Raw genomic sequence first — 12923 nt, 5'->3', positions numbered from 1 at the left:
TAGTGTTCATTGAAAATAGAATACACTTGGTACCAAAATACTATGGTTAAATTTGTGGAGAAGTTTGTTACAACCACGGGGTTCCACTTGCTCATAACTTTCAGAAAAATTATTTTTGGCTAAAGTTTGCCTTGTAAGATCTCAGCCAAGAGGTAAATATTTTACAAGAATGAGGAGTGGGGTTTTTCCCACTTATTATTACCATGTCTTTAAAAGTAAAGGAATAAAAAACAGCTGAATTTCAAAACCTGCCCTGTAAATTGTGCTCAGAGTACTGTGTGTCTAGGATGGGGCAGGGACAAAAATGGCTGAATGATGATAAAATTATAAGTGGTTGCAAAATCACTTCTCAACATGCATTGCTAAAATATATAGGGTTAGGGTTAAAACTCAGAACCTATACATCACGTCTTACACAACGGGTGCTTGTCTCAGCATCCAGCTACACTGCAGCCAGTGACCAAGCAACTCTTGCAGCCTTTATACTTTCACTCCTGGTGTGGTAGCAGCAGCCTGCACTAGCTATCTGCGATGAGGGGGATGTTCCGAATCAAAACAACCCTGATTACTACATGTTACCACAGTGATTCTACCATGTGCAGGACCTTCTCTGGCGTTGAGTGGGGAGCAGGATTTACTACAAAGTACCTTTGAAACGTAAAGGTGTATCAGGCTTAAGAAGCCTTTTCTTTTAAAAAAGGGGACAAATGACATGAGAAAGTGGGTTTTTTGTTTGTTTGGATACTTCTACTATGCCTAACTTCTTTTAAAAAATGTTTTTTATTTCTAGGGCAACAAACTTTTAAATTCCAGAAAAGCTCTTATCCACCTCTTAATTGGTTATTTTGGGAGTAGGTGAACCTCTGATGAAACAGAATTTTTTTTTCTTTCAGCCTCAGTGTTTATTTAACTCATCACTTTCATCCTTAACCCTGCACCTGCATTTCACTTGCTTTAAAAACCACTATTTGTGTGTGTGGATCAAAGTCAAAATTGTATATGGAATGAAAGAGCAAGACATCACCTAAACAGAAAGAAGGCAACTAGGAATACAAACTCCCTCTCTGGAATGACAGATAACATCACCATCCAGGAGTGAAACCTGTCATTCCTTTCCCCCCAGGGAGAAGAATCATTGTCCCATTATTGACTATGTTGTTCTTTCAGCTTTTTTAATTTAGAGCTCTACCAGACATCATAAGCCAGGAAGGAAAATGACAAAATGGATATGGGTTCGTTACACTTTTTGTAAAACATACCGCATTGGCATAGAATGTGTTTTCCCTGATTGCTGTGTAGTTTAATTCTGAAGAGCAGTAAAGAGGTAACTAGCTGCAGAAGAGGGGACAGGCTAAGAACAGAGAGGTGCATTACATAATGGACTATTGAAGTCATGTAAAAGAATATGTATGATCATCTAGGGTTTATTTAATACTAGGAAGGGGAAGGAGTTATGTCTCATACAGTATAAAGTAGTTTTGAAATTGCAAGGCTCTTTAATATATTTCAATTTTGGAAAAGAAGTTATACACCCAAGGGTCAGTTGTGGCTTTGACATAAGACACATGTATGGGGAGGTGTGTAGCTGCACTGTGTCAGACGCAGATTATGACTCAGTCATATTATGAAGTATGTATTTGATGGAGCCATTTTTAAGATACTGGTCATCAATTAATTATCATCAAAGTTTCCACGAATATTCTGAGTTGAAAATAAACATGGAAAATTTTAGCCCAAAGAGCAGTTTTTTTAGAAAGTTAGGAACAACTGAAAGTGGATGCTGGAGCTGAGCCTTAACAATGGCAACCACTGTTTTACCCCTTCTAATAATAAATAATAATGTTAAGAGTGTTTGATCCTTGCAAGAGTGTTGTTCATGCCTGCATTTTTTGTTTGCATGTTGCTGTTTACATTACCATAGCCTACAGAATTTGGCATATCTCTCTGTCTGGAGGAACCAACTAGGGGCCATGCTCCTCTTGACCTGCTGCTCACAAACAGGGAAGAATTGGTAGGGGAAGTAGAAGTGGGTGGCCACCTGGGCAGCAGTGACCATGAGATGGTTGAGTTGAGAATCCTGAAAAAAGGAAGAAAGGTGGGCACCAGAATATAGACCCTGAACTTCAGAGAAGCAGACTTTGACTCCCTCAGGGAACTGATGGGCAGGATCCCCTGGGAGGCTAATATGAGGGGGAAAAGAGTCCAGGAGAGCTGGCAGTATTTTAAAGAAGCATTATTGAGGGCACAGGAAAAAACCGTCCCGATGTGCAGAAAGAATAGCGAATGTAGAAATTTGGACAGATAACTAAGGAGGAGTATAAAAATATTGCTCGAGCATGCAGGGGTGTAATCAGGAAGGCCAAAGCACAATTGGAGTTGCAGCTAGCAAAGGATGTGAAGGATAAAAAGAAGGGTTTCTACAGGTATGTTAGCAACAAGAAGAAGGTCAGGGAAAGTGTGGGACCCTAACTGAATGGGGGAGGCAACCTAGTGACAGATGATGTGGAAAAAGCTGAAGTACTCAATGCTTTTTTTGCCTCAGTCTTCACAGATAAGCTTAGCTCCCAGACTGCTGCACTGGGCAGCACAGTACGGGGAGGAAGTGAGCAGCCCTCAGTGGTGAAAGAACAGGTTAAGGACTAGTTAGAAAAGCTGGACATGCACAAGTTCATGGGGCCAGATGCAACGCATCCGAGGGTGCTGAGGGAGTTGGCTCATGTGATTGCAGAGCCATTGGCCATTATCTTTGAAAACGCGTGGCGATCGGGGGAGGTCCTGGACGATTGGAAAAAGACAAATATAGTGCCCATCTTTAAAAAGGGAAGAAGGAGAATCCGGGGAACTACAGACCGGTCAGCCTCACCTCAGTCCCTGAAAAAATCATGGAGCAGGTCCTCAAGCAATCCATTCTGAAGCACTTGGAGGAGAGGAAGCTGATCAGGAACAGTCAACATGGATTCACCAAGGGCAAGTCATGCCTGACCAACCCGATTGCCTTCTATGATGAGATAACTGGCTCTGTGAATATGGGGAAAGTGGTGGATGTGATATATCTTGACTTTAGCAAAGCTTTTGATATGGTCTCCCATAGCACTCTTGCCAGCAAGTTAAAGGAGTATGGGCTGGATGAATGGACCATATGGTGGATAGAAAGCTGGCTACATCGTCGGGCTCAACGGGTAGTTATCAATGGCTTAATGTCTAGTTGGCAGCCGGTATCAAGCAGAGTGCCCAAGGGGTGGGTCCTGGGGCTGGTTTTGTTCAACGTCTTCATTAACGGTCTGGATGATGGGATAGATTGCACTGTCAGCAAGTTCGCAGATAACACTAAGCTGGGGGAGAGATAGATATGCTGGAGGGTAGGGATAGGGTCCAGAGGGACCTAGACAAATTGGAGGATTGGGCCAAAAGAAATCTGATGAGGTTCAACAAGGACAAGTGCTGAGTCCTGCACTTAGGACGGAAGAATCCCATGCACCACTACAGGCTGGGGACCGACTGGCTAAGCAGTAGTTCTCCAGAAAAGAACGTGGGGTTTACAGTGGACGAGAAGCTAGATATGAGTCAATAGTGTGCCCGTGTTTCCAAGAAGGCTAACGGCATATTGGGCTGTATTAGTAGGAACATTGCCAGCTGATTGGGGGAAGTGATTATTCCCCTCTATTTGGCACTGGTGAGGCCACATCTGGAGTATTGCGTCCAGTTTTTGGCTTCCTGCTACAGAAAGGATGTGGATAAATTGGAGAGAGACCAGCAGAGAGCAAAGAAAATGATTAGGGGGCTGGGGGACATGACTTGTGACGAGAGGCTGAGGGAACTGGGCTTATTTAGTCTGCAGAAGAGATGAGTGAGGGGGGATTTGATAGCAGTCTTCAACTAGCTGAAGGGGAGTTCCAAAGAGAATGCAGCTAGGTTGTTCTCAGATGACAGAACAAGGAGCAATGGTCTCAAGTTACAGTGGGGGAGGTGCAAGTTGGATATTAGGAAAAACTATTTCACTTGGAGGGTGGTGAAGCACTTGCATGGGTTACCTAGGGAGGTGGTGGAATCTCTATCCTTACAGGTTTTTAAGGCCTGGCTTGACAAAGCCCTGGCTAGGATGATTTAGTTGGGGATTGGCCCTGCTTTGAGCAGGGGGTTGGACTAGATGACCTCCTGAGGTCTCTCCCAACCCTAATATTCTATGATTCTATGCAGGCTATTGAGAAAGCTTGCCGAAGGTTGAGTAAACAATCTTTGATTTTAAGGTTTAGCAAATAAAATGCAATTTATTTTATGCACATCTCTAATTTGTTCTTTTAATGAGGATTATAAATTTTGCCTCTGGTTTTTATTTAGAGGTAAAAAATTCTGCTTTTCATGTGTTTTCTAATTGCTGATTATGGAGATATTTTTGTATATCGTTTGTATAATTCTAAAGTATGTCTGTAACATCTCAGCCATTCTCACAATAATAGATTGTGTAATGAGAGAACTACAACTCCTTGATATAGGATGTATTGAGTACTTGTAGATCTCCACTCTATATAGGATTTAGCTTCCTTTAAAAAGTAAGTTTTGCATTCCTAACATAAAAGTATTCTCCTTTTTGTCCTTCCCATTAGGAACCATGGGATGCTCGACACATTCCAGCACTGTTCTCTGCTTTCTGTGGCCTTTTAGTTGCACTTTCTTATCATCTTAGTAGGCAAAGCAGTGATCCATCTGTACTTATGTAAGTTGTCAGCAAACTTTTTTTATTGGTTATATTATATGGCATGTAGACTATTGCACAGGGTGATATTTAAGTCTGGAGAGGGTGATTTCTGAATTCGGTGACTTGAGACATCTTCTGACAAAGTTGGTTGTGTAAACTTGGGTCTCACTGGAAAGAAACATACTGAAAAAGTATGATAAAGGAGGGCTTTTATGGTTATTGTTACCAGTGTTTTAGAAAACATTCTTTTTTGAGAGGGACTGGATATCTCAAGGACTAGCAATAAGATACACATTTACCTCTAGATAAATGGTACAAAATAAGGTACTGATCCTGCAGAAGTTCATGTATGTGCATAAGTGTACTACCATGAGTAGTCCCATTGAAATCAATGAGATGATGTACAATCATAAAGTGAAGTATTTGCTGGATCAGGGCCAAAGACTATCGTCAGTGGCTGAAAGGTAGTGTCCTTAGTTTGGTAGCTTGTATGAAATATATTTTGGTCTTGGTCCATTCCAGTAGCCAGCTGTCCCCATTGCAAAACTACCAGCAGATTTGTCAGTAAATGGTGCCACTGTCAGTTGTCTTAGCAGAAAGAACAATGAATGAATAAACAGAAACCAAGCTATTCAATTTCTCATCACAGGGTACCCAAAGTACTTTGATGAAATGGGAAGTGTTCACACTTGCTGCCCATGGTGTATCAGTTCGGTAAATGAATAAAGGGCTTTAACCACCAGGGCAATAAATCTGGTACTTTTCATCAGTACTAAGTTATTTGGGTCAGATTTTGCTGTCTGGGAATTATATGATTAACCCTTATGGAACCAGCTAATCTCCAATGGATGCCACCTGGGGACAGGCTAATTATCAGGGTTTGGGGAGATGCATTAGAAAGCACTATAAGAAGCAAGAGGAAGAGTTTCTGACCCTTGGGAAGCATGACCTGATCACAACTCTTTTGTCATGTCAGTTCCATTACCTTTGCCTCTCCACTGATGTTAACTGCTCTTCAAGGTAGTAAGCATTTAAAGCTGAATCCAGGGACTGTGAAGAACCAGTGTAGAAAAAGCAACACGATGATCTGAAGGTTGGGCTGACAGAAGCAGAGGTGCAGCTAGAAACATGGGGCCCCCTGCCATCTTGGTGGGGGTCTTTTTTGGGCATTCACAGAGAGAGCCAGGTAATACTGAGGGAGACAATGGGGAGTCATTCTACGCAGGGGAGGAAACAGGAATGGGAAGGAAAGTGAAAAGGAGCTGTGGCATTAACTGAAATTCTTAAATTCTTCAGTGTGGTTTATGTAAATCCTGTCATCATTCTCATGATCCCTGGGGACAGATAAGTTAGATAATTACATGCTGCTGTATTCTGTGTGCGGTGGAAGTGCAGTAAGAAGTGCTTCCACTTACTTTCCTGTAGCCTAATCCAATACTCATTGAATCTTTCCAGTCCTTTCAATGGGCTCTGGATTAGGTCCACTATGAGTGACATATAACTCATTCTACAGGATGTTATAGAATACAGAAATGGTTGTGGGGTGAAGTACCATTACACACAGGAGGGCTTATTCAGTTTTTGTGTAAAATACACACAGAAAAATACCAAATAAGCACTCAAGAATGAGTTCTTTAGATTTTAAATGTGTATTTTCCTCAGGATATAATTCACAGTCCATTAGTATCTTTAATTAAACAAAAACTCTTATCTTTTGTTTTAAATAAGATGTTTTGAATCCCTGAATTCATTGTTTGGCCACCTTTTAAATCTAGTTTCTAATCTTCTAACGACCTTAATCAAATTCTCAGTAGTTCAAATAATTGTTAAATGTCTTGTCTGAGATTAAAATATGAGTTTCTGATTCTACAACAACATCAAGTATTCATTGTATAATCAAGATTAAAATGTATAATCCCCAAAAAGAGGTTTAAGATATCTTTTAATGACTGAATTTAACTAAATGGAGTTTAGGGGATTGGAAACAGTATTTAAGGGATGGCCTCCGGCATAAGTTTTAAGATGAAGGAGAAGGTGTTTTGTAAAACTAAAATGAGGATGAACATGTAATTTTTATTGAGATGAGCATTTTACCCTTTGTAATATCAGTGTTTGACATCAGAAGTGGCACTAAAGAACCCCCTTGCCAGCATCCTCATTAGTGGTCAAAGATTAGAAAGAGCATGGAACTGAACTATCCTCTCATGTGGTCCCTTCCCAATTAATGCTACTGTGCTGATTCTAGACTACACTTCCTTATTGGTGAGGAAGCTGACACTGCCCTGGTCAGATTTTCAGTTTTTCTATAGCAATCTCCTGCTATCAACAATAGAATATGTGTATGTAAGGGTAAAGTTGAGCTCTAAAATGTCTCTTCTCCCCTTACTAATGGCATATAACCCCATTCGCTGAAAAGCTGTTATTCAGAACTACTATATTCTAACAAATCTTTTTTTTAATAGATCCCTTATTCAATGTAAATTTTTTCCTCACTCTCTACGTCAAAATTTGAGAGATTCATCAACAGATCCACTCCCAGAGAAGATGAGAGAGTCAGTGGTAAGGCTTTTTAAAATTATTTATTTTATGTACTGGAAACCTGCAATCCACCCATGTGGAATCCCTTAACCATGCTCAATTGTCAATGCTACTACCTCAAGTGTGGATGCGCTCTGCCGACAGAGGAAGACGGTGTGAACATGCAACAACCATTTTCTTTTAGCGCTTTTTGATCGTCAACAACATTTTCAGCGAAAAAACTCTGCCACTGTAGACATGGCCTTAGGAGAGTATTGGTGACTGATACTCGGGAAGGGGGAGACCTCAAGAGTTCAGGCTGGGCAAGGATGGGGTTCCCAGAAGGGTTTAAGGTGTGGCTGATTCTATCCAAAAGTGCTAAATTGCCCTGCTTCCCAGCAGCTAGAAACCTTTCCTTCTCCTCAGCACAGCATCCATAATGGCCATCTCGAAGCACTAGGGAGCTAGATAATCCCTAAAGTGTAAGCATCTGTGAGAGTAAGTAGTGTTTAAGGAGTGTATGGAAAATATACTACTTTACTGCTTGGTGTAGAAGCCACAGCTTCTGCTAAACTTAATTATTTTACTTGGTTAAATTGCATAGTGGAGGTATGGCTATTAATGGAGGGAGGCTTCTAAGCAAAGATATAAAGTATTTATTATAAAGCTTGGCTACATACTCTGGTGTTTTTGGTATGTAGCTTATGGGCACAATCCACTGTCAATTGATTTCTATAAACTGGTTGACTGTATTGTAGGTATAGTGGGAGGCATAATTTTCTTCTGATTTTATAATCCACATATCCCTTCCACTTATTGTTCATTGCCTGGGGCAAGTATACAGTCTGACCTCATCTATTCTACAAGTTGAACCATGTCAGGGGACTGACCCGGTTAACAATATGGCCATCCCTTGAACTGGTTACAACCATTTCATTTCAGAGTGCAGATGAGGATCCGGTCAAAAATGCAGTTAAGATCCTGACTATATTGCAGACTGGAACCATGTAACTAGGAAAAGGGGATAACTGTGTTCCACTGTAGCACTCTGACATGGCTGTACTAGTAATGTAGACAGGGCCTTTGTGTCTTGGTCCTTTTTTTGTGGTGGAATTTGTTTCTTGGTGCTCTTTTCTGCCAGGGAATTGGTTTCACATGGTGCTTGTCAGCTGCACATTTCCACTACACACATTTGACATCTCATATTGTTTTCCAGAAACACAGGCTGTTTTTACTGGCTGCTACAAGGGCCTCCTAATGCTGTACCTTCCTTTCTTCCTCTGTTTGGGTTTCCTCCAGTTTATATATTAATGTAAGCAGATGTGCACAATTCTAAATTGGTTTATGTAGTGCTAACTCTTCCATGCTGGGATACAGATAGTACTCCCTGAAGAGGAGATTGCAATTGTAGTTTAATACGTGCTCTGTCTAAACCCTTTAGTGGCTGGCGGCAATGTCTTAATAAATAGTTGAACCAAGTTAAGTAGGTTCTCCACAATTGTTCTCACACTGCAATGCCAGTATAGAAAGTTGGTGAGTGTAGACAGCTAAAATATATATGTGCATCAAATTTGAGGGAAACATTTAAACAACAATCCATTTTGATCTTACTTCACTGTAGTTAAGGGAGTGTGCTATCGTATCCAGCTCTGGTTTTGATTAATTTTCAAAAGCAAACTAAAAATAGCTTTCAGATCCTCTGTAAGAAGAACTTTGATATATCTGGGAATTGGGTACACTGTTACACGAGGACCAGAAGGAGAAGTTTTAATAGCATATCCTTCCCCCTTTTGTTTCCCTCAGCATGCCCCTGTGTAATTGCCATCTTTTATAGTTGACAGTGGAGGAAAAAAGCTTGTTTGGGCCAAGTGCAACAAAATGTCCAGTGTCCACTGGCCTATGCTCCTATGTATAAAGCATGCATAATATTCAGGCTAAATTAGCCCCTTTTTAATCAATAAATTTAAGATATAAATAACTGGTTCACCTCCCAAGATGAAAGCAAATAAGTTTAAATATTAAAATAAATCTGTTGTGTTGTATAATATTCATGTTAGTAGTAATCAATATAGCATTTGTAATGTTTAGTTACATGACCTTTACTATTTTTTTCTCTGCTCGAATGGCTATGTAAGAATTGTCAGCTTCGGAAACTGGAATTACAAAGCAGCTGTGACGGATAATTGACCATTCAACTTTGAGAATGGAGCTTCCTAGCATTATAATTAATTTCTATAGACATCCCCATGGTTGATTACTACATTAACCAGAGGCCTGAGGGTGTTAATGTGTTACATTCAAACTCAACTTCCTTCCTGGCCTTTAGTACAAACAGTCAGATAGCTAGTAAAAGGATTTATACAAAGCTCCCAATGTATAATTTAAAACAAGAAGAAAAAAATTACAGCATGTTTTCCTGTTTTATTCTCACAAGCAGAAGATGTCCAGAATAGCCCTTTAAAAAATAAAGAAATATTTCTTTGATAGAATGGTGGGTGGGTGATGTTGAGTCTTTGTCTGCATGATCTGTTTTTACCCAAAACTTCAAAACAATCCCAATGGTAGTGATTATTTCACTATTGAATTTTTACTAGAGTCAGAGGTCAGGCCTTTCACACATAATGTGCATCAAACGTTACATTAAAAACATGTCAGTTAGGTTACAAAGTCAAGGACTAGAAAGTTAGGAGATGGTGGCCTGTCCAACCTTAATTCAGCCTGCTTGTGCATCCATTCTGTGCCCGCCCCCCCGTGCACGGTGTCTTGTGGAAAATGTGCAGTGTTTTATTTACTCTCACCATCTTGTTGCAAATGTCATGATATGTGATGTTTTTCTTAAAACCCCAACTCTGGGAGGCATATGATTACATGAGAATATCATCTTTCATTTTAAAAATAGTATGTTTCTAGCCTTCAGTCTAACTTTGAAAACATGACCCGAGTACATTTATTAATTTTTACCCAATCTCATGATTTCTTTGGGGCCTGACTCATGATTTTTGAATGCTTGGAGTTGGCATTACTGAGAATGGTATGTGATCATGTAATTAAAGATTATATCATATTACATTGCATTTCATTACATAACATATACTCAGCAGGGCTAAATTAAGGTTGTACAGGCAACCATAAATCTAGCATTACCTAGCTTTCAAGTGCTTAACTTTGCAACCTAAATAACATTCTTTTAATGTAGTTTTAGTATGTAATTTCCTAGGATTTTTAATAAAGGTAAAAATACATTCCATTATGTGCATCATCATCAGGGTTTCAACTCTGAACTTTCAGTACTGATGCACACCTGCCACCACTTGAGCTACAAGGCTAACTACATTAGCTGGCGGCAGGAGAAGGCTGTTATCCTGTGGGTGGGAATGGGCCACTGGGGCAGCACCAAGTAGGAGATCAGGAGTTAGTTGATGGTGAGGGGCTGGCCTGGCCTGGTTCTCTCTTTCCCTCTACCCCCTTGAGTTGGGATGCGTCTGTTCCACGTGGTGTCTTCAGAGGTGGTATGGACCTCTGGAGCCATGTGCTCACTCCAGGCAGGCAGGGTGGTTGTTGGAAGCCTGCACCAGCTCTGCTCACATTCCTCCTAGCTTCCATACATTGCCAGAACATGTACATGGTGGTTCTGGTGCTGCTGCTTTGGCAGTGGTTTGGATCTAGTTCTTTAGAATGTTCATGTTCCATTAATATTATGGCAATCTGCCAAAATTTTCCTGAGAAACACAATCTGGGGAAGGAAAAGGATAATTAACACTTTATATTTCAGCTAAACCTGAGTGGAGTTTTATGGGATACAGAAAAGGCACTTCTCAAGCCAAAGAGCTTTAGTCCAGCTGAATTTCAAAGGCGTGCTATAAATAGTGTAAGTGTTAGAGTTTTCAGAAACAGGTTGCAATCATCTTTTGATAACCGAAATTGTTACGCAACCAAAATATAGTGGTCATTGACAGCTCCCCTATACTTTAAAATCAATTCATTGTTCAAGTGTTGTCTCCTACATCTCTGTTTCATTTTTATCTCCCTATTGTTGGGAATGTTATTCTAGCATTATTTTATGTTTTCTTCCTCCTCCCCACAGAAACACTTGTTGGCGAGGCTGGCTATTGGGGCTGGGTGCACAGTCACAGTAACATCTTGAATCAGATGAGGTTTTCTTTTAAGTGAAATGTTGTATCCCAGGTTTCTAAGAGTCTTTAAATTAAAGCACTACAAGTCAGTATTTAGATAAATATCTAGCAGCAGGCATTCAGTTTATGTCAGTCAGCACCTTCATTTGCCACCAATGTTAAGGGCTACTAGCCCTCTGTAATATGTCTAGTCATAAGTCTAAGCCAAGTTTTTGATTTGCTGACCAAAGACATTTCTGTAAGCTCTAAAATACAATGGTTCAAAAATTCACATAGCTCAAAAACTACCTTGTTAATTTGTTTATTCACGATGATATTTTAATCACAAGAAAAATGGGTTAGGAAGAACATATTTTCCAATTTCTCCAAAACACAATTACTCCAGCCTAGTTATAGTTCTTTACTTGAAGGTAGATTTTTTTTCCTTTCATTATCATTACATAATACTAGAGATAGGCCCACTTCTGAAAACCCCCAAATCTTGGAGAAATTTGGACCCTTATATTGAACCAAACATTACAACTTGGACCCATCTCTGTAGTACGTAATAATAAATGTATTATCATTGATGTCTATGAACACATGACAGAAACTCTCCCAGAAAGCACAGATTATTTAAGCAATGGAAGAAACAGTGCATTAGTATGAGAAAGTATCAATGCTTCCAAACAGGAAATGGAACCAGAATATTAACAGATTGTTGCCATTTTCAAAAATAGAGAAAACCCCACAAATACCATTGCATAAACGGAGACACAAATGTAATGTAAAACCATTTTAGTTTTAAGTTTCCCATGGTACAATTAAGCAATGTTTACAAAATATGTTTTAAAATTAATTTTGATATTTTTGATATGTTTGATATGTTTGAATTTTTAACAAATATAGAATGCGGGGAAATAATTTTGCAAATCATATTGCAGAAAATACCTTTACATTAAAATATATTTTTATATTATAAAACAAAGACAAGTGTCATCACAATGCAAACTATCAGTAATTCATAATTTAATTTATCCAGTTAAAATCGTATTCACTTGATAATTTTGTATTTTAAAAAAATTATATTCACAGAAGGAAATCTTGAAATCGGATCTCATTGTCTGCGCAGTGGCTGCTGTTCTATCATTTGCAGTCAGCGCCAGCACTGTGTTTCTGTCATTAAGGGTATGTATATTAATCCCCTGCTTTTAAATATTTTCCCCCTAAGATATCATCTCTATTATGGAACACTACATGGCTAAGAATAGAGAGGAGCTGTGAAGAGAAAAGTTAAGGAAAAATTATTTAATGGCAAAGATAATTTCAAGGCTTTTGATATACACTGCAAATCAGTTATAGATATTTATATTCGGCACTATTTAATGCATTTAGTAATTGTTTTCCCTAAACCTTTGTTTTATACTAGTCTTTTTTTTTATGACATAGAAGCTGTTGGAAGAGGGATTCTTACATTAACCCGATCAATTTAGCGTTTTTATTTCCAGTTACAATACTGGTTAAATTTGTGTGTAAAGTACATTTTGAAAAAGAACAAAGGTTGTTGCTTTCATTTCCTGACCCCACATCTGCTTCCC

The 12923-nt window shown here is 39.3% G+C and overlaps 1 protein-coding gene across 1 annotated transcript in view; it reads left to right on the top strand.

Moving 5' to 3' along the window:
- The window catches only part of PCNX2 (pecanex 2), a 221929-nt gene that overhangs the window by 92819 nt on the left and 116187 nt on the right, over nt 1-12923 (top strand). The window contains exons 16-18 of the mRNA XM_048843857.2: nt 4605-4714; nt 7159-7255; nt 12421-12513. Of these exons, the coding sequence (XP_048699814.2) occupies nt 4605-4714; nt 7159-7255; nt 12421-12513 (300 nt within the window). The remainder of the gene's footprint in view (nt 1-4604; nt 4715-7158; nt 7256-12420; nt 12514-12923) is intronic.

The sequence above is a fragment of the Caretta caretta genome, chromosome 3 (assembly GCF_965140235.1).
Source record: "Caretta caretta isolate rCarCar2 chromosome 3, rCarCar1.hap1, whole genome shotgun sequence".
Lineage (NCBI taxonomy): Eukaryota > Metazoa > Chordata > Testudines > Cheloniidae > Caretta > Caretta caretta.
Note: the sequence above shows the minus strand (reverse complement) of the source record. Positions and strands in the feature narration are given on the sequence as shown.